Source organism: Saccopteryx leptura, chromosome 7 (genome assembly GCF_036850995.1).
Source record: "Saccopteryx leptura isolate mSacLep1 chromosome 7, mSacLep1_pri_phased_curated, whole genome shotgun sequence".
Classification (NCBI taxonomy): Eukaryota; Metazoa; Chordata; class Mammalia; order Chiroptera; family Emballonuridae; genus Saccopteryx; species Saccopteryx leptura.
The window spans coordinates 97,016,504-97,040,098 of NC_089509.1; the positions used below are offsets into that span (position 1 = coordinate 97,016,504).

The 23,595-nt window shown below is 35.3% G+C and overlaps 1 protein-coding gene across 5 annotated transcripts in view; it reads right to left on the reverse strand.

Annotated features, from left to right (window-relative positions):
• The window catches only part of ERBB4 (erb-b2 receptor tyrosine kinase 4), a 1,119,996-nt gene that overhangs the window by 271,984 nt on the left and 824,417 nt on the right, over window positions 1–23,595 (reverse strand). For all 5 annotated transcript variants that reach the window (XM_066346729.1, XM_066346728.1, XM_066346726.1 and 2 more), the window contains exons 13-15: window positions 12,476–12,608; window positions 7,607–7,700; window positions 258–412 (exon numbers count right to left, since the gene is read on the reverse strand). In XM_066346729.1, the coding sequence (XP_066202826.1) occupies window positions 258–412; window positions 7,607–7,700; window positions 12,476–12,608 (382 nt within the window). The remainder of the gene's footprint in view (window positions 1–257; window positions 413–7,606; window positions 7,701–12,475; window positions 12,609–23,595) is intronic.

The window sequence follows — 23,595 nt, forward strand, 5'->3', positions numbered from 1 at the left end:
TTCATGAAGATGTCGATAAAATAGCTCTAGTTAAATGTTAAATGGAAATATTTCAAAGGGTAGAGATTTGAGTCCTTAAACCATTCTCTCAGAAACGATGTGTCTTAAAACCAACATATTAAATACAAAGAAGAATAGAATTTTGTACGAGGACACATATGCATTTTGTAGACTGAGTCAGGGATAAAGGCATATAAGTGAACCTTTGGATTAGCAATCTTTACAAGCCCACATCCCTGGGCGGCGAGGATGCTTACCCTTGTGTGCAGTTTGGATGGCACGGGTGGCACTCCCGATCCTGATCAGCATACTTGAAAATAAAACTGTTCGCTCCCTGTAAGCCGTCGGGACATTTTTCCACGCAGTTCGGGCCATCCTTAAAATGGGAGCACTTTGTGCAGTTGTCAGGTCCCTGAAGTGTGAAACACAAAACCAAACAGACAAAGAAAAATGGGTGCCATTTCCTCTGAAATGTATTCATGTGGCTTAATTACTGAGGCTCTCGTGGCTGGGCAATATTCCCCTTGGGAACTGGAGAACATTTCCAATAATATAAATGAGGGGGTAGCTCTTGTAGCTTTTTGATCAAGTGAAATTTTCTAAGGACTTTTCCAGAAGAGCATCAGTATTTTCTTTCTGTCATTGATTTCTGGTGCAATTAAAGAGCAACCCCCATATTTGATCAGACATTTTCTCCAGGGGCATTTTATCACAATCAATAGAAATCTAGGATTTTTTTTTAAAATAAATAGTTAATGAGAAAAAGAAAATGATAGGAATTATATAACAATAAATTTCATTAAAAAAGTAACATGTTGCCTGACCAGGCAGTGGCACCATAGGTAGGGCATCAGACTGGGGTACAGAGGAGCCAATTGCAAAACCCCCAGGTTGCCAGGTTGGGCGTGAGCTCATCTGGTTTGAGCAAGGCTCACCAGCTTGAGCTGAAGGTCACTTGTTTGAGCAAGGGGTCACTCAGTCTGCTGTGCCCTCCATCCCCGGTCAAGGCACATATGAGAAAACAATCAATGAACAACTAAGGTGCCGCAAGGAAGAATTGATGATTTTCATCTCTCTCCCCCCCTGGCTGTCTTCTGTCCCTATCTGTCCCTCTCTCTCTGTTTCTGTCACACACACATACACAAAAAGTAACATGTTAACTCTCCTTTGGTTGTCCTATGACTATTTGAACAATAAATATTAAAATTTAATATGGCTGAATTATCAACAGTTTTGGCCAATACAAGTTAATTTCTAAGTCACTTTCTATCTCAGATCAGCTTGTCACAATGCTAAAAACCACATCAGGCAGATTTTTAGGCATTTTACTAAACCACGGAACAATATTGAGAGCCATTAAAAGACACATTCTGATTTTCAAATATCCAAAACTTTAAAACGATGAAGTAAATACATTTAAAAAATTAACGAAGAAACTTATCCAAGAATGAAGGTAATATAAATATGAGCATGATAAATTTAAGTAAAAGTAACTCATTTTACATATTTATGTCTATAATAAAAAACAATAATAATCTAAGCAAAAATATAGAATGGTAACCAATCATGTGAATTAAATTTATTAAAATAGCTAAATGTCATAGCAAAAGTAAACATTTAAAACTATATTGAATAGGCCCCGGCTGGTTGGCTCAGTGGTAGAGCGTCTCCAGGCATGTGGAAGTCCCTGTTTGATTTGCGGCCAGGGCACACAGGAGAAGCGCCCATCTGCTTCTCCACCCCTCCCCCTCTCCTTCCTCTCTGTCTCTCTCTTCCCCTCCCACAGCCAAGACTCCATTGGAGCAAAATTGGCCCAGGCACTGAGGATGGCTCCATGGCCTCCACCTCAGGCACTAGAATGGCTCGGACCACAAGGGAGCAATGCCCCAGATGGGCAGAGCATTGCCTTCTGGTGGGCACCTGGTTGGGCACATGCGGGAGTCTGTCTGACTGCCTCCCCACTTCTAACTTTGGAAAACTACAAAAAAAAAAGCCACAAACCAACCAAAAAACAAACAAACAAACAAACAAACAAACCCAAAATAAAACTATATTGAATAGCAATTTTTACAAAAAAAACTAATGTGCATTAGGTCCTGGGGATAGTAAACATGCAATAAAAAAGTAATATACCCTCCAAATATTATAAGAATATTTTGATTAAACATTTTATTTTACTCATTTTTTAATCTAATTTTATTTATTTATTTTCTTAGGTGAGAGGAATGGGGATAGTGAAGCAAGTAAAGCAGACTCTTGCATGCATCATGACTGGGATCCACCAGGCAACCCCACCTGGGGCCAATGCTTGAGTACCAAGCTATTTTAACACCTGAGGCTGTCACTCTAATGGAGCTGTTCTCAGCACCCAAGGCCACACTCAAACCAATTGAGCCACTTGCTGTAGGAGGGGAAGAAGGAGAGAAGAGGGAAAGGGAGAGCGGGAGAAGTAGATGGTTGCTTTTCCTGTGTGTCTTGACTGGGAATGCACCTGGGACATTCACACACCAGGCCAATGCTCTAGCCACTGAGCCATTGGCCAGGGTCCATTATTTTCTTTTTAAAAGGAAACAAAAATAAAATAAAAAACCTGCTACTGTTTTTTCAAAAAAAAATTTATTGATTGATTTTTAGCAATAGAGGAAGGGAGGGAAAGAGAGAGACAAGGAACATTGATATGCTTTTATATGTGCCCTGACCAAGGATTGAATCTGCAACTTCTATCCTTCCAGATGGCATTCTAACCAACCAGTTGTGCTATCAGCCAGGGCAAAAAAACATTATTTTCTTAAAAGACACTCATGTTTTTAAACATTCAGCTGTTTGCAATAATTATATTACTTGATTGAAATTTACTTTTAATTTTAATTTTCCTTTTTGAATATCAAATTGTTTTAGGATTCCTCTTTGAACACTTTTCTGGAACTTCTTTCCCTGATTCATTACTCCCTGAAATATCTATATCCACAGATTCATAACTATGACAGCTCACACTGAACACAGCAGAAAAATACAATATACAGTAGTAAGTATAGAGGGAGATAAGTCATTTTGTTAGGTCTATAATTACTGTGAATTTGGGAGCCAAGAGCCGGCAAATGTCATACAGAGCTAAGTGTTAGGCAGGAAGCGTGAGCATCAGTCCGTTCATGGGAGAGCAAAGCATTTCTCCATTAATGTTAACACAAAAAGCAATTAGACTTTGCAAACTGGTGACATAAGGTATCTGAACATTAAGAGATATAATATTTTAACATTTAAAGAGAGAGGCCGCTAATCAAGAACAGTAGTGTAAAGAAGTAAAAGCAATCTTCAGCAAATTCTGACACTTGTTGAAGTTCAATCAAGCACCTGTATCCTGTATATTTTTCTATTTTGATGTGAGACTTAGAGCTTGAAAAAAATAAATTACACAATGACACCTAATCTCTATTCAAATTGAAGAGTTCGCTATTGGCAACTTCTTGTCTCCTACCAGAAAAGAATACATGCTTCCAATTTTAACACCTGCTCATGGGTACTTAGGCACGTAATTCCTTCTATTATACAAAATTGCTTACTGTGCCAGTGTGCTCAGTGGCATGACTTATTGTACAAGACAAGAGACATACTGATGTCTTTTTGCACAACAGAAGAATCAATTTTACTATGAGTAAATTAAGCAGTTATAGTTTAAATTGAAAATTAGAAAATTTTTAAATAAAATTATTTAATGTAAAATGACATCCAGAAAAAATCAGAAGATATAACAACTATGAAACAAATTGAATTCACATTTAAACTTTAAGCACCCTATAATAAGGTAGTTTTATTTTGTGTGTGTGTGTGTGTGTGTGTGTGTATGTTTCTTTGTTTTTAAAGTATCCCTTAACTAGTTCATTATATTATCATGATACAAAATCTAATAATACTTTAAGCTGATGTAACTGAAAAAATATCCTGGCAAATCTCAAAAGAAATGAATTGTACTATTTTTCCATCTCATTTCAATAATAAAGAGATTTAAAGAAATATGCGTGTGTGTAATGCTTGTTCTTATCATTATATTCCCAAAGCTTCTAAGAACCTAAGTTCAGGGATGAACTGATAAATGCAATAATAGAAAACAGAGGTAAAGGCAATATTCTTCCTTATCTCTGATTTTAAGCTACCCCTGGACTCAGTAATCTAGACAGACAACTCTAAAATAAACTAAATCCTGACAGAAACACCACATATTTTTCTCAGTCACAATTGTTTTTCCCAAGTAGCTGCTGTAAGAGACAAAACTACTATACACCAGCTTCCAATTCTCTTCCACTTCCAGTCACATGGCATCTTGAAATTCTCCCCTCACCAGAGGTGAGGTATATCTTGCTTTGGACAATGAAATTAATTACGAAGGATTTATGAGACCGCTAATGCTAAACTCTCCAGCCTTCTCTTTCCCTGATGCATGATTCAGGGACCCTACATGGATGTATAAGTGCCATAAACTCCAAGCATCCTGGAACACTAGACCATCACATGGAAGAGGGTTGCCTTAGAATTTTTTCCAGACTGACAGTACATTTTACGTTAAAAAAAATGTTAAAGATTTTTCTATAAGCTAGTACAATATGAGGGTTATTTGTTATGGCAGCACAACTTTTAATAATCTGACTTTAACAACTACTATACTGTTTACAAAAATGAATTTAAAAAATCATTTCATTTCCCTTATCTCTTCTCTTCTCCAGTCACCTCTCTGGTGTATGTATATATATATATATATGTATATAAATAATATACATATTATTTTTTTTTGTATTTTTCTGAAGTTGGAAACGGGGAGGCAGTTAGTGGTTTATATTTTGATCTCTTAAAACTTTCTCTTATTTCCCTACTTTTTTTCTTTTCATATTTCTTCCCTATCCTTCTCAACAGTACAGGAGCAGCAAAAGAAAGGCAAAGAGGATAAAACTATAAAAAGTAAAATAAAGAACACCAATTGCACACAGACAAGGATATCGAAGCAATGGCTTGCTCTATCCCTCTCAACAGAGACCTGGATTTCTGTCACATTTAAATAGAATAATACTATCCCATTGTACATATGGGTGTCATAACCAGAAAGCATGTTATTCTTAATACATTACAGATATGATTGCCTGGGGGAAAAATAAACAGTGATGAAAAGAGGGGGAAACACAAAACCTCCTCTGTCCCCAGTTGTAGTAATCAATACGTGAACTCAGAAAAACGCAAACATCTAATATAAGTTGTAATGGCTGAAAGCAACCAATCCCCTGTGAGAGGAAAGTTTAGGCTATTGTTTGAGGTCAGTCCTGCCAGTTTTTTAGACAGCATAACCTAAAGGACATGTGCTCCTACCTGCTTAGCATTTCCAGGCTTACTGATCAAGCAATCAAGGCAGATTCCTCAATCTGATTCTCACATCTTTCATAGATACCTGATTCAGCTTTCTGAACTTTCCTGGCTTTTGTTTTCTCTAAACTCTAGAGATATCAATTCACAATTTTAGGCCTGGGTATGGCCTTCTCTATTTTCTAGACATATTAACACACAATTTTTGTCCCTGGGTAGTGATTTTAGATATATGGTCCAACAATGCTGTCATTAGGGAATAAAAATGATTTTCTTAATACTCAATTTAAGCAAATAAGCAAACAAAAAACCTCATAAACACAGGCACTAGGGTGATTAGCAGATGAAGAGTGGGCTGAGGGAGATAGGAAAGGGCAAAGGAGTATAAGTGGTGATGGAAAGAGACTGGACTTGGGGTGTGAACACAATACAGTACACAGAGGATGTGTTGTGGAATCGTGCACCTGAAACCTACATCATTTTATTAACCCATGTCACCCCAATCCATTCAATATGAAAGTTAAGTTAAAAAAAGTTCATAGTTCAAAAAACTATTTTTCACTCTTTCTTAGTTTTAAATAATTTTGACATTTGAAAGAACATTAACCTGTAGGAATTTTTATGTATATTTTTAAAAAACTGTTTTAATTATTTTTATTTATTTATGTATTCACTGGTTGATTCTTGCATGTATCCTGACCTGGGATTGAACCTGAAAACTTGGCCTAGCAGGAAGACACTCTAAACAACCAAGTTACCTGGCCAGGGCTATCTAATTCTACATTTTCCAAGTCTCAGTCACTCTAAAAGAGATCTTATCATTCTATGACCCAGGGTCATGAAGGTATCTAAATATGTTAGTTTTGAAAGAAGTTGTATATATGATAAATATCTTGATTTGCTTTCATAGCCCATTCTGAAACTTTACGTCCCTGTGTTGTTTCATGACATTCTACATTTATATATTTCTCATGCTGTAGATAAATTCTATTTTCCATTACTCTCCTGGTGGAGAAAGAATATGGCTGCATATGCCCTTTGCATACTTACTTACAGATTATTATATATTAAATTGCCTTTGAGACTTTGGTTCTTCAGGCTAAATCACTTTGTTTTTTTTGAGAGGTCTGATTTTCCAAGTTTAATCATCCTTGCGTGGTAGTCCTCAGAACTGTCCAAGTTTTTCATATCTTTCTTTAGATGAAGATCCAATACGACTCATCGGGGTGTAATGGAAGTTTGAGAGCTCAAAGATAGATTTTTTTCTAAGCTAATTAAGTACTAAATAAGTACTTGGGTAGAAAAATGAATACTATTTAATTTTCAAATGAATTCTTACGAAGAAACGTTGAGCTCTTGTCTAAAGGCCCATGTTGGGCCCCAAGTCATCTACTGAGAGATGACTCAATACACAAATAAACTGGAAATATGCCTAAAGAAGGATAAATAGGACACTTTGGAATGACAAACTCATACCGACCTCATTACTAAATAAAAGCCTGAATAATGAGACCCAAAGGGAGGTCTGAAAAGTAATTATCATTTTCTCTTTAAGGCTAACTTTAAATGATAGAAAAATGTCAATTTACCCATGACGACTTTCCTAATCCCCTACTCTCTCCTTTGATTCACAGAGTCAATTTTTCTCTTTGCCATAGTATTTATCACACTGCGTGAGATTAGTTTGATCTTGGCTTCTTCCTTTTTTCAACTGTCCTTGACAATGACATAATAGTTAAATAATTAAACATAGAATGTATTACAGTTTACCTCAAAACAACATAAACTTGACATTAGCATATCTCTGTGTGTTACTGCATTCCAGGATCTTGAAAGCCTATCAAACATCACTTCTCTTTGGCCTTCCTCAATGTCCTGCTGCCCATCCCAAAGACAGATTTAGTTTCTCACCTGTGTTCCTATATCAATTTATATATATTTATAGTTTATCAATTATTTTGCTTCAATTTAATTACTTATGCATCTCTTTCCCTTTCAACACTGTGCTATCTTCAGGGTCAACTCCACATCTTCTTTTGGAATACAGGATCTGAGATGTAAATATTTAAGAAATGGAATCTTTAAATATTTTATCTCCATGAGCAATCGTAAGCCTCTCGACGGTGGAATGTCAAACCCAATTCCCCATGGCATGCTACAAATATGCATTGAACGGATGGATAAACAATGGAGCAATGACACGAGCATTCCTACATGAAACTGAGTAAGCCCACACCACCACAGATGCCTTCAGGCTTACCGGTCCATGGCATGTGAGGATGCCATCTTCCATCTTCTCACACTGGGGGTCACACTCCACACAGATGGAGCCGTTCGCAAACTCCCGAAATTCACTGTGAAAACATCAGCGGCATGAGGTGGTGTAAGCAAACAAGCTGTCAACTTAACAAATGAAGTAACATCTGCTAAAAGTCCTATTGGCAGAATAAATTCTAGAGTTTGTTTCTCCCTGTGCCAGGAGCATCAGAGTCATTTCCCTGTACATTAAGGAATAAGTTCTCCACTAGGAGAAAAGAAACACTGCAGCCAGATGGCTCTCCTTGCCCTCTGCTGGGTTCAGCTATAGACTCATTCAGGAACCCTCTCTCTTGTGAGAGATATTGTAGCCATCACACACACACACACACACACACACACACACACACACACACACACACACACAGACGCACCTCTTCTGATGACACATTAGAACCTGTTCTTAACTTTTTAAGTAAAGCTATCTCTGCTGGTCTCTCTATAAAAAAGCTTTGTTTTTTAAACTCTGAAAGAACTATTGTACTTTTTTGTTGCTAAGTGACATGAATGTTCCTCATCCTTGTCCTTAAATTCCCAAGACTCTTAAATTTATTTTTGGTGAAACTTCAAAAGATGCTTTTATTTCTCTTCTTCTTTTAAAAGCTGCCTTAGAGAATTAGAGAAAATATCTTTATTTTGATAGATCTTTTTTTCTTAGATTATTGATCTAATATCACATCTTTTTTTCAGCTTAAAATTTTAAAATAAATAATAAAAATAAACAAATTCTTTTTTAAGGCAATTTGATAAGGTATACAATAAAAAAGTAGTTTAGTGGTAATATATTAAAAATTTTTAATTAAAATCTGGGATGATAGTCATCCTTTGTCAAAAACTTGCACGTGTCTATTTTACTATTAAATGTTTTCAATATATAATTTATACTCTATATCTTCTCTAAAAGTTTTATTTCAATAATTGGGTATCAGTCTTGTACAATATATTTAAACCACTCCATTTCTACTACCGTGTGAGTGAATGAGGTATTGGGTGAAGAGAATTTATAATATCAGTTTTGCATCATTAACAAAACTTGACTAAATATTTAGAGCTACTATTTTATTTTGTGCTTTTGTATTATGAGCTACCATTCCAAACTAATAACACTGTAAATATGGCAATTATGGATTAATTAGGTGATAAATTCAAATTTATTTTTCCCTTGAGTGAAATATTTACTTTTTCTTATAGTGAACTACCTCATTTGGTTCCTATAAAGCATTAATAAATAAGAGAAGTCCAAAGGGTGGTCTCTATTCTCTGCTGGTTAGATTAAGACTACATCTACTCCAAGGTAAAATAATTAAATTTGATTTATCAAAATGAATAGCATATATCAATGGTTTAGATATGTATGAATGCAAATATTTAGTTACATGTATTTTACATTTTTTAAAGTGAGGCATTATTTGCTGTGGAATAAAAATTTTATGAATTTTCTTAAGTTGAAATCTCAATTACATTAAAACTAATTATCTTTTGCATATTTCATCAACATGAGTAATATAAAGTACTCAGTGAGAAAATCCTCAGAATTGAAAGGGAAAAACGACCTAGTATGGGCAGGGATGAGTGGGTAGCTAAATTGTAAAGAGAATCAGAAGTGTTATCTGTTTAATGAAATTATATGACAGTTACAGCAAAGCTTGTGTCATCAGCAAATTCCTTCCAGGGTGCCTAAAGGGTTATGGTACTAAATGAAACCATGATACTTCTTATGATTCTAAAACCCAGATCATGTTTATCTTTGCCTCTCTAAAATCTCCTTTCCCACACACACAGTTGAGGTACAGTGATTAAAGATCAGAGACAAGCTCGCTGCCTTTGCTTCTGTAGACGACAGTTCTCTTTGTGCCCCCCCCCACCCCCGCTCTCTTCCTTTCTGCTCTCAGAGTGGATCCTCCTTCAGTTTCTGTCACTGCTGCTCTTTATGAGTACTGTCTCCATCATTGTTCCTTTTCTTCCTGGGTCCCTACTAAATCTACTTTGACTTTGCCCAAGATCCCCTTTTAATTGAATCTGACCTAGCAAATCACAGTCCACTGAGCATGAAATTTGCATACAGAGTTTTTGCTGCTATCCATTTTTCAGTTTGTTGTGTATCTGCTGTCTTAGCCAATCTTATGATCAACAGCAAATACTTTGAAGTCAAGTCCTTCCCAAATTTAAATCCCAGCATTCATACTAATAATTCTAGGCCTTAAGTTCCTTAATTTCCCTAAGCATCAGTTTTTAACTACCCTCTGTAAAAAGAGAAAAATAATGTTTTAATAAGAGGTTGTGATTATTAAATGTAAAAAATGCCTACAAAGAGCTTAGATTGGCAGTCTTTTTGATGTTCCTGTTTTGTTCTTAAAGTTTCAGAAGTATTTAATCACAGTGTCAGAGAAGAAAAATTATAAGATGCCATTGCAATTAGCTTTCTCTTTTATTTAAAGTGCTTGTGCATTACCAAAAATATAGTGACTCAAATCATTTGAATTTTAGTGTTAATAGTCAGGAACTGACGGCTTTTCTTCTAACCCTTTGAGAAATCCTATTTAGGATTTCTTCTCTTATGATAATCTACCTCTTTTGTATGTATATGAATAAGATTTTGATAAATGTCAGAGTGTATATGTATTTATTATTTTTGGCAGTTTTTAAAGTGACTGTTTTTAACCATTTAATCAGCTCAAATGGATAGACACAGAAAGAAAATAATAACAGTTTTAATAATAAAAGCTCTTATAAACATTTTTTCATTTAATAATCACAAGTATTTTATGAAGTTGATATCATTACTATTTCATTTCCATATATAAGAAAACCAAGTGTACAATGATTAGGTTATTTGTCTAAGGATGGACATCTCAACTAGAAAGGGATGAAGTTAGGCTTTGAACTCATTTTTCCTCAAAGGCGGTGTTAACCACCAGGCAATATTGAAAGAAATTATCCAATACCACAAGATTGGAGGTGGAGAAGTCTATCATTGTTAATGCAGGCAAGAATTATGTCAGATTATTATAAGATATTTTTATTTATTATCTTTCAAATTAACCAACTGTGAGTATGATTCCTTAGGGCTCTACTACTATTGCAAAATACATGAAAAACTTTACATTTCTTTAATATATTTGAATTAATGACAGAAAAATGTTAAGTTCTCAAAAACAGTCTTAATCCTTGTTGATTATTTAGAAAATTATTATTTTTCCTTTGCTCAATCTGTGTGTGTGTGTGTTTTGCACAACTGAGATAGAGGATGGTGTATACATCCACATATTTATCAATTTCATATTTCTGACAAGTTTAAAACTGAAATAGTAAATAAAATCAATGGCACCTAGAAAGGAAAGAGAATGAATATGACACCCTGAGTTATACTGTTGGCTTCGTTCTTCTACAGTGTTATGACCTGGGCCAATACTAATTCCACCAGTTCTCACTAATTATAAGATGCTTCTGTAGAATAACATGAATTCTAGAATCCATTACTTCTTTAGAGCTACACATATATATTCAATACACTTTTAATATAACATACTCTTAATAGAATTAAAGTCTGTTAGTTTCAATATACAGACATGAATTGCCACACACAAACAAGTATAATTGGATTTGAGGTATTTTATGTACAGAAAATATCATAATTTCATAATAACAAGCAAGCATGAATATACTTCAATGAGACAAATAGCACATAATTTCTGATTCATTATCAAATTTACAAACTGATTATACCTTACAAAATTACAAGCTGAAATTTTCCTGAAAAAGTATTAAAGTCTTGTTTAAATTATTTATATGTAATTTTCTAATTTTAAACCTTTCTCCCTTATTTTATTGAACAGAATTGATTTTGGTCATCTTTCAAAGAAGAGACAACCAATATCATTATGATTCAGAGATTTTTAACTTTCTGTTATAAAATACAAAAGTACAATGTCATCTGGGATTATGAAAGCAATTGTTAAAATGGTACAATTCATGCGGCAGAAGGAATAAAATAAAGAAATTCAAAACTACACTTTCACAAAACTGTTGAAAGCTTTCTTTCTATAAGTAATATAAAAAATTTTGACTCAGGAACAGTACTAAAAACTGTGTTACCACCCTAACAAAGGACACCTATGATGCATGAAATGGCATGTTATGATAAAGTGATTTTATGAGTGTATGAAATGCTATGCAGCAAGGTATATACTAGGTTATTGTATTTTCAGAAGAAATTTAAAACACTTGACTTAAAATATTGCTTATGTTATCTTTAAAAAGTGATAGAAAGCTTAGAAAAACCTATTCAACTAGGAACTATAAGGGTATTTTTTCTATAGGACTAAGTGGTTGTCAGACACATAGAAATGTGTGTCATCCTAATATAAAATCAAATAGACATGCAACCCAAATGGAAAAAATAAATAAAAGTTATGTATAATTACAGATAAAAATTAATAGGAATTATGAGAAATAAGATTATTGGGTCATACAAGAGGAAAGATTACTTATAACAATCCTCTTTATAAGGAGAATAGAAATATATTTCTCAGTTTGCTTAAAATACATCCAATCACTTGTTAAGAATGATCTATTTTGGCCCATGTTTTTAAAATGTGAATAATAGTTAGTATTTGGACTTTTTATTTCAAATAATATCAATTCCTCTTTAAATAATTCTTCTATTAAGTTGTCTCCTTTATGTAACAAAAGCTCCCTTTAAAAATCTTGGCCTGTATAGCCATACTGAAAATAATTGTCTTCTCATTTTAAACACTGAACCAACCAGGACCTCAAAGGTCATGAGACAAAGGCGACATGTCAGACAGCTTACCCGTCATAAAGGTTACAGGACTCTATGCAGGTCCGGCCCCTGCTGAAGCGACGGCAGGACAGGCACTGGTCTGGCCCAGGTCCCCAACAGCCATCGCTTGAACATAGATGGTTGCATACCATTCCTTCAGCAGCTGAAAAAAACACACCAAAATCAAGAGGGAATAAATAGAAGCTTATATCGAAACGTACAATTTTGATCTACTTTTTCTTCAGTAAAGCCATTTCTGTCGAAATTTGTTTGAAAAAAGCTCTATAGCAGAAACCTTTGGTTGCGCATCTAGTCACTGTGACTCACACTATCCCCAATGTCTTTCATATTGCAGCGCCCGGTCACTGTGTTTGTATAGGAACGTTGCATTTTTAACAAAACTAAACAAAGGTCAGTTATCTATATCAAAGCTGTATGGAGGGCATGGGATAGAAATGAACCTTCCAATTAAGGTAACGGACAAATCACACCTATCTTAAGCCAACAACCCTTTGCTCCACGATTATACCAAACTTTTGGCTTCAAGTGATACTGATGATAAAACAAAGATAATATTAAAAGAGGAAATAAAGGAAAAAGAATATGTGGAAGATAAGACTGGGAGAAAGGAGTAGAAATAAAATGCGAGTTTGTAGGTGTTCGCTGTGGTTTGTCTAAGCATTTCAATTTGCATTTCCCCAATGATTAAGAATGCTGAGACTCTTTTAATATGCTTTTCTTGATATCCATCTATCTTGTTTGGTGAAGTATCACTAAATCTTCTATCCATTTTATATTAGATTGACTGTTCTCTTACAATGGAGTACTGAGAGTTCCTATATATTCTGTGGACATTGTCTCCCAGGATTAGTCTTGACTTTACCACTGCCTTTTAAAAAGAACTTTTAATTTTAGTAAATCCAATTTAACAATTTGTTCTTTTCTGAATTGTGCTCTGGGCATCATATCTAAGAAATCTTTGTCTAACTCACAGTAACAAAGATTTTCTCTAATGTTTTCTTTTAGGAGTTTCACAAGGTTTGTATTCCGTTTAGATATACGATCCAGTTTGAGTTAGTGTGTATGATATTGTATTAGTCAGGGTTTCCAGAGAAACAAACATGGTTTCAAAATATTAAATGAGCCTTGTATCCCTGGAGTTAACCCTATTGGCTATGCTTTAGAATTAATTTTACATATTCCAGAATGCTATTTCTTATTACGTACTTTAAGATTTTTGCTTCTATTGTCTTGAGAGATATAATGGTTTGTACTTTTAATTTTTTCAGGTGCACAGGGTATGCTTCATTTACATATGGGTCCTGAGGGGCTAAGCTGTCCAGGGCCACAAGGATGAGAGTAGGGTTTTCAGCCACGTCCTGCCTCATCTCTTTACTGCCCAGTGGCAATAAAAGTGCCAGCTCCTTACCCTTCCTTCTCTGACACCACCAGGTGGGGACTTGTTGCATCTCAAAACAGCCTGATGGAAGGTGAGAAGCTTACACTCATTCTTTTACTCACATGGGTGACACTAGAGCCATAGTTATTTTTCTGTAGTATCTGACTGGGGTAGAACAGTTATTGTTTAAAACAGCTTTTGTCTTGCTGGGATGTACCTTCCCAGGCTCTTTGGAAGAGAAAACAAGATTTTGTTGAGGTTTTATTTGGTCTGCACCTGTCGGTCTTTCTGAGTTGCCAATTTCTACACTTCCAATTCTGGGATATATGAGACAAAAATAAAACCTACAAAACTCACATTTGTGTGTTTCTCAGATTCCAACGTGCCAAACCTGTCTTCCTTTTTCTCTCCACCTTTCCAAATTTTCTTATGTTTCTTTTATATATAATGTCCAGGGATTTTAGCTATACTCAGCAAAATGACTAGAGAAAAGTACAGCTACTTTATCTTCCCAGCAGCAGAAATCCAGGATACATCTTAAAGTCACAGCCATCTACTTTTAAGTTATATGTTACCAATTCGTGCATACTCTAAGAACTTGAAATTAAGATATTACCATTCCTCCATTTCTAACTTTGACATACATTTTACTTTTCCAAATACTATTCACCTGCACCCATAATTTTAAACAGCAGACTGCCTTTAAAAAGAATTACATAAGAAACCTTTATAAAATTGTCCAGGAAGTACTCTTTATCTCATGAATAGAAGCCGATTTTCATCTGGCATTGTGTCCTCCAGAATAGCCAACTTCCTTCTTGTAGTGTGGTTCTCTGCCTGCACTGATCTCTTCTCTCTGGCTCTATGTCTGCAGACTTGAGTCTCCCTGGACTATCAGCTCTGCCTCCTCAACTCAAGGAGTCTTTGGGGTTCTGCCTGCACCCCTCCCGACTGTGCCATGGCTCAGAAATTCTCTCAAGGTGTTTAGCCAAAGCAATCACAAAGCTCACTTCATTTGTTGCCTGTCTCTGCTTCATCATCTGATATGTACTACCTTCTAAACCACCATTTTATATATTTTGTCCGTCTTTTGGTTGTTTTGTAAGGAAGGGTAAATATAACCTCCTTTATTACATTCTGGCCAGAAGTAGACATCTGATATTTATTTAAAAAACCCAAAGAGAGAATACTTAGTGTTACTTGCTTAAAGACAAAAGTTTTATATAGGATTTCTTTAAAATGCCCAAAGCTTCCAAGCACCTGTAAACGTTTTGAAATTCACAGCTCCTTCAACTCTATTTTAACTTATTTACTTTATAATTATTATTCTAAATAATAAATAAAGGTAATTTTTAAAGATAATCTGAAAGAACAGAGACCGAATAGAGTGTTTTCTTGTGTACATAGGATTGTCCCTCTCCTCAAATATATTATTAATTTTAATTAACTCATTAATTTTTTAGACTGCTTAAATTTGGATATCTTCATTTCCTAAAGATTTATTAAATTGAAATAATATATACTATTTTTCTCTTATGTAGAGTCTTTAAAAGTTGAATGATTTGATGTCCTACTGGGGAAAGGCTGACAGTTTTTCTCTTATACTGATTTGGAGCTAATTGCAACAGTTTCTTTCTTTTGATTTATTTGTAATTCACAGAAAGAAGGTTCTCTCACTGTGCAAAAGAATTGTCAGTAGAAATGTTATCTTAACATAGGTCTCATATCACTGTGATTCTCTAAGTGTATAAGTAACTTCTCACTGACTTATGAAGTTGTAAAGAGTAAGAAAGATAGTCTAATCAAGCTGAAATATAAGTGTGTAAGATCAAATTCCATGTAATAGGTGAGTTAAAAACGGGCAAAAGCTTAATGATATTAATAGATATAAAGTTATGATATACATTTTCATAAACAGTCAACCATTTATGGTTATTTATAAATTGTTCCATTGTCTGAAACATATATGCATTTATATTCAATCTTCATATATACTTGCTTAAGGAATAAACATGATCATCAGTGGAAATCCTGAAAAGGAAAAAGCCTGCAAGTAATAAAAGCAACTTGTAAAGACAAGTAGAATACATTTAAAATCATGCTGCTCAGTGTCATGAATCTCTGACTCTTTGTATTAATCACCCTCATATCAGTATAGAAAACATAATTAATGCCTCATACTTTTTGTTTATCAACTTGTCTAAGGCCCTCAAATACATTTTCAGGTTCTACCTTCAGCCTGTTGACAAAGTCTCTCTTTGTTACTGCCTATTACATGATAGTGCATTGACTTATTGATCTCTTTATTTCACCAATCACATTACTACTTTTTTGGTTTAAAAACCTCGAACTCTTGTTTCTTCTCTCTCCCAAGGTACTTGGAACTCCACAATATGTGAAAGGGTAAAAACTCTTGGCTCTGATTTTCTGATATACCGTATTTCCCCATGTATAATATGCACCCCTTTTCTGAAAAATTTGGGGTCTAAAACTGGGTGCATTTTATACAGTGGTTATAGATTTGTTTTTGTTTGCAATTTCATAGATGTAACTGAGGATGAGGCAATATATGAAGACAGTGATTTGTCATCAGATATAGATGAAGGCAAGCGAATGGATGGAAGTTTTAACAGTGATAAGGAGTTGTATGAATTTTATGATGAAGAAAACTTGAGTTTAATAACTTTATGAAACACATTTTTCTTAAAATTTCAGGCCCTAAAATTAAGATGCATCATATACATAGGAGCGTCTTATACATGGGGAAATACGGTATCTTTTGATGTTAATTGGAGAGGAAGGTTTTAGCTTCACCCAGGCTCTTACCTTGGTTTCTGCTGCCTACAGCCACTCTTAATATACTTTCTGAGTATTCAGATGCTCAATTTCAGAGCACTATTTGATTAGGGAAAGAATATGTACTGGAGAAAAGCAGTGAAAAACAGAAGACTATAATAATTATTTTCTTCTCATTCTTTCCAAACCACAAGATGATGATGAAGGCTGTTTAATCCTTTTTTCCAAAGTGAAACCAGGGAGGTGTCTCCATACAGCACAGAACAAAAGGCCAAGGAAGCTGGTACCTCTTTGAAATTCTTAAGAGAAAAGAAGTTTTCTATCAACATCAAGAATTCAGGTCAGTACTCTGACCTCCCAGTGATAGTCAGATGGGAAGGGAAAGGGGGCTTATTCAGTGGCTCACAGTTCACAAGGCCATTACACACCTCTCGAAAGCAACTTTACCAATGTAGTTATCAGGCAACCTTTAGCTTTCTCTGTGTTTTTTTCTAGAAGCTATGAAATAGATTTTTCTTTATCTCATCTGAATTGTAACTGTTAAAAATCAGGTGATGAAAGGAGACTTGACTTAGGGTGGTAAATATACAATACAATGTACTGATGATGTATATAGAATTGTACACCTGAAACCTATATAATTCTTTTAACCAATGTCACCCCAATAAATTCAATAAAAATAAAAAAAACAAGAATGAACCAATAAAAAATTTGTGACATAGATTAGACTTTATATTATTAGAGTATCTAATGCCAGTTTACCAATTTATGCTCTTAATAAATATACTTAAGAGAAATAAGAAAATATACAAGTATATTCATATGTTTACTTTAAAAATTATTGTTGGGAAGCTATTCTATGTTGGACACAGCTAAAAAAATGAAGATATGATAGAAAAATGAAATAAAACCCATATTCACTTATCTAAAGATTACAGTGTAGTTAGGAAAAAAAGCATGAGATAAATAACCATATATAGAAATATATATAGCAGTAACTTAACCTAATGGGCAGGTGGCATTGGGTCATACTATAGCACAAGGGACAATAAACTGATATCAAGATAAATGGGTATTATTAAGGCAAAAGGAGCTGTGGGAATTTGGAATTACAACTGTAGTCAGGAGAGACCGAGCAGGGAATGAGATTAGTGCAAACAGAGAACAGGCTGGATATGGGCAGCAACTATAAACGTGGTAGTGAGGAGCTAGTGAGGCAGATCAGGGCCAGGTTATGTAGGACCTAGTCACTAGTGGACCTGCACAGAATTTTCCGGTTGTTACAAAGAGCTGGGGGAAGCTATCGAAGTATTTTTTTCTGGTGGGGGAGATGATACTGGTTAATAAAATTTATAGGTTTCAGGTGTACAATAGTATAATCCATCATGTGTATATTTCACTGTGGGTTCACCACCCCAAGTCAAGTTCCCTTCCATCACATGTATCCCCCTATATCCTCTTATGCTTCCATCAGCCCCCTTTTTCCTCTAGTGATCACCATACTGTTCTATGTCTCTATGAGTTGGTTTTGGTTTTTACATTTTCTTTATTTTTTCTTAATCCCTTCACCCTTTTCACCCGGCCTTACAACCAACCACCCTCCTCTCTGACAGCTGTCAAGTCTATTTGTGAGTCTGTCTCTATTTTGTTTGTTGGCTTAATTTGTTCATTAGATTTCACCTATGAGTGAAATCATATGGTACTTGTCTTTCTCTGTTTGGCTTATTTCACTTAGCATAATATTATCTAGGTCTGTCCACGCTGTCGCAAAAAGTAAGATTTCCTTTGTTTTTATGGCCACATAGTATTCCATTGTGTAAATGTACCATGGCTTTTTATCCACTCATCTACTAATGGGCATTTGGCCTGTTTCCAGATCTTGGCTAGTGTAAATAATACTGCAATGAACATAGGGGTGTATGTATTTTTTTTCCAATTTGTGTTTTGGGATTTTTAGGATATGTTCACAGAAGTGGGATCGCTGTATCAAAAGGCAGTTCCATTTTTAATTTCTTGAGGTAACTCCATACTCCTTTCACAGTGGCTGCACCAGTCTGCATTCCCCTCACCCACACACACAGGCTTCTTTTACTCCACATTAGTAAATCAACAAACAAGTGTTGTGCGAATATGGAAAAGTTTTTTTAATTCTGAACATCTTTCACTCTGGTTGCTTTGATGGGATATAGTTGAAAACATGTTTAAAGTTGGTGGAAGATAATAGTGAACTGCCTAGAGTTAGGCATGACTCCAGTCGGGCCAATCAGAGTTTTTTCTGTAATACAGATCCTGGGAGAGAGGAAACAGTGCTCTTCTACCTGCACTTATACACTCTAAGGATGCTCTCAGCTGATCCTTGTTAGAACCAACTATTTTTCATGAAGACAAGGAAAGTGCCTAAGAAGAAAGAAGAATCAAGCAAGGTAGAGGGATAGATTCCGGGTGATGTTGTTTAAACTTTAGATCCATCTGTGCCTGAAGAAATATCCTTTGAAATTCACAGTTTAGGGAGCTCATACATTCATTTGTGTTTCGGTTGTTTTGTGGGTTTTATTTTTATTTTTAGTTATACAAAATATCTTAAAGTGTGTACTAATATGATCAATATTTCTTTTCCAGCTTTAAGGAGATAAAATTACTGAAACATTGTGTAAGTTTAAGGTGTACAAGGCAACTTGAAGATATATGCATATACTGCAAAATTTTTACCATGATAAATTTAATGAATAGCTATTTTACCTCAAATAATTACCATTCTGTTATTGTTATATTGAGAGCATTAAACCACTATTCTCATAGCAACATTCAAGTATACAATACAGTATTGTTAACTGTTGTCACTATGTGGTACCATAGATCTCTGGAACTTATTCATCCACAACTGAAAGCATGATTCCTTTGACCTACATCTCCCCATTTTGTTCACATTACCATTCTACTCTCTGTTTATCTGAGGTTGATGTTTTATATTACACATATAAGTGAGATAATATATTATTTGTCTTTCTCTGTTTGACTTAATTAATATAAGGTACCGAAGGTCCATCCATGTTTTCACACATGGCAATATTTCCTTCTTTTTATGACTGAATAATGTTTCATTTTACATCACATCTTCTTTATCCATTCATCAGTTCAAAGATACATCTGTTGTTTCTACATCTTGGTTATTGCAATAATGCTGCAATGAACATCAGGGTGTATATATCTTTTCAAATGAGTGCTTTCCTTTTCTTTGGATAAATAACCAGAAGTGGAATTGCTGGGTTGCTGGCAGATCTACATTTAGTTTTTAGAGAAATATCCACACTGTTGATTATTTTGACTGCATCAATTTGCAGTCCCACTAAATGTGCACAAAGGCTTCCTTTTTTCCGCATCCTCACCCAACACGTTTTTTGCTTACTTTTTGATAAAAGCCATTCTGACTGGTATGAAGAGGCATCTCACTGAGGCTTTGATTTTCATTTCCCTGGTGAATAATGGGGGTTTTTTGTGACAGAGACAAAGAAAGAGACAGACAAAGAGAGACAGAGAGGGACAGACAGACAGGAAGGGAGAGAGATGAGAAGCATCAATTTTTTGTCATGGCTCCTTACTCTCTTTAGTTGTTCATTGATTGATTTCTCATATGTTCCTTGACTAGGGGGCTACAGCAAAGCAAGTAACCCCTTGCTCAAGCCTGTGTCCTTGGGCTTCAAGCCAATGACCTTTGGGCTCAAGTCAGCAACCATGGGGTCATGTCCATGAGCCCATGCTCAAGCCAGATGGGCCCGCACTCAAGCCATTGACCTTGGGGTTTCAAACCTGGGTCCTCTGCATCCCAGTCCAGTGCTCTATCCCCTGTGCTACCACCTTATCAGGTTGATTATTGATGTTGAGCATCTTTTCATGTCTGTTGGTCATCTGTATGTCTTCTTTTAAAGAAATGTCTCTTTGTTTCTTCTGCCTATTTTTTGATCAGAACATTTACTTTTTTGTTATTGAGCTGTATGTGTTTCTCATATATTTTGAACATCATATCAACCCTTTATCAGATATACTGTATCATTTGTGAATATATTCTTCCATTCATGAGGTTGTATTTTTGTTTTGTTGAAGGTTTCCTTTGCTGTACAGAAGGTTTTTAATTTGATAAAGTCCTATTTGTTTACTTTTGTTTTTGTTTCCCTTTCTCAAGTATTATTGAGCTAAAAATTAAGGTTATCAGCAGAACTGATTTTTCCTGGAGTCTGCAGAAAAAAGAAATATCCCTTGTCTCCTCCAACTTGTAGAGTCTATCTTTACAACCCTCTATGTATAGATACATCACTCCAATCTCCATTTCCATGGTCACATCACCTTCTTCTTTACTAAAACCAAATATTCCTCTTTTCTCACCTTTATAAAGACACCTGATTACATTTGGCCCACCCAAATACCATAAATTAATCTTCACATCTTAAGATACATAATTTGATCACTTCTACAAGTCCCTTTTGCCATTTAAAAAGTAGTATTCACAGATTCTTGGGATTAGGATGTGGGCATCCTTGGGATGGAAATTATAAAATTCTATTGCAGTAAGCTCTTAAAGTAGGGAAGGCTAGGCCTATATACATGGGAATGACAGTACAGGTTGTTGCAAAATGTTAGTTTGATTTAAAACTATAAGTTAGGGGAGGTAAGAATAAAAAAATAAGTGCTAAGACATACCCTTCCACCATATTGAATAGGTGAAACAGACATCACCCAAAATTTGTTCAATCTTAAGTGTTTTAATTACTGTATCTCTGACTTCAGTGTGACCTGGGGAGGAAATTCTAAGGAAGGATACATGACAGGCAGCAGTGACAGCAGTGATAAAATATTGAAAAGACCTCGAAGATTTTGAGAACACTGAAGCACATTAAAAAAAGTAAAATATGTTTGTAAGTGTGTGGTTGAAACTCAAATAGTAAATAAAATTTAATAGTAAAAATATATCATACCATAATTAGTAAATATGTCAATGAGCATTAAATATCCCCTTTATTGTTTTGAGTGTGTTATATTAAAAAAACTAAACTAAAACTAAAAACAGAGCACTATTTATAAAATGTTTTATTTAAAGTTCATTCTTTCTCTTTGTCTCTCCAAACTATTATTAAATAAATGGTTTTAAGTTACCCAACTGTGAATCTTCCTACCATAAGTTCAAAGCCCTCACAAGAAGAAATGAAATTACTGGGAAAATATGCTTTTTAAATATATTTCTGAGTACAGAATAAAAGGGAGAAAAATAGGCAATGTGATTTTCCACAGCACCTGCTTCCGAATGCTCTGAAATGTATTACAATTTCAAAACCCTAGGTCTTCGCTGTCTCTATCAGTTTTCACTGTTACACCACAGTTTGTATTAGTTTTCTAGGTCCAATGTAAAAAAAAATGCCACAAAATGGATAGCATAAAATAACAGTAATTAATTCTCTCACAGTTCTAAATTTCAAAATCAAAGTGTTGGCTGGTTGCATTCTTCTTGGGGGGGCCCAGAGGAAGAAGCTATCTATGCCTCTTGCCTAGCTTCTGTGGTTGCTGGTAACCCTTGGTTTCCTTGGCTTACAGCTGCATCACTCCATTCTTTGAAGCTGCCATCACTCAGTAGTGTTTTCTCTGTATGTGTCCTTACATGACATTCTGCTCTGTGTGTGTCTGTCTCTGTGTCTCTTGCCCTTTTCTCATAATGACATGAGTTATAGTGGATAAAGGGCCCGTTCTAATCCAGTATAAACTCATCTACATTTTAATTACATCTACAAAGAACCTACCTCTATATAAGTTCACATTTACAGGTCTAGAAGTTAGGATTTCAACACATTTTTTGAGAGGTGGGGGCAGTGACACAATATAAACCACAATGCTATCTAAATGACAATGTCTGGATATCGGAGCTCAGACTTAAAAGTTTTTCTTTTAAAATTTCTCAACCACTGATCTAGAGATAACTCATTAAGTTGTTGCCATTTACAATAAAAAATGAAGCCTGCAGTAATCCTGGCTATTCGTGTTGAGAGGCCCTTCACTCTTGCAGCATTTCCAGATAACAAATAGAAGGAACGCCATTTCTGAAACTGTAACTGCTTACTACCCTTTGGATAAGAACACAGAGAGCATTTTGCAGCATTGTTAGTAATTAGACATCGTGCTGATTCAAATGCAGTAAGAAAATCTTATTTAAAATTTTTTTTTTTACAAAGAACAGGGCATTAATGTATAACTTTGGTAATAAAACAAGAAAATCTTAGAAGATTTTCTGTCTTCTGATTACTTAGAGGAAAAGTAACTATTTAAATAATGCATTTTATAATTCATACAGAGCCATGTTTTATTGAAAAATGTGGCAAATGCAAAGCGTTTAGTTATTAGTAATTAAGTTTAGCTTTGCAATTTCTTTTTTCAAAATTCTTGCTAAACGAGGTAGATTTTTCTATTATCAAATTATAAACATTAAAATAGCCCTGGCCGGTTGGCTCAGCGGTAGAGCGTCGGCCTGGTGCGTGGGGGACCTGGGTTCGATTCCCGGCCAGGGCACATAGGAGAAGTGCCCATTTGCTTCTCCACCCCCCCTCCTTCCTCTCTGTCTCTTCCCCTCCTGCAGCCAAGGCTCCATTGGAGCAAAGATGGCCCGGGCACTGGGTATGGCTCCTTGGCCTCTGCCCCAGGCGCTAGAGTGGCTCTGGTCGCGGCAGAGCAACACCCCGGAGGGGCAGAGCATCGCCCCCTGGTGGGCAGAGCGTTGCCCCTGGTGGGCGTGCCGGGTAGATCCCGGTCGGGCGCATGCGGGAGTCTGTCTGACTGTCTCTCCCCGTTTCCAGCTTCAAAAAAAGAAAATTAAAATAATAGACAAATCTAATAATCTTTGTATAAATATGTATTCTACATCACCAAATTTTTATCTCGTTAATCATGATACAAAATTCATAATTGCATTGAATTC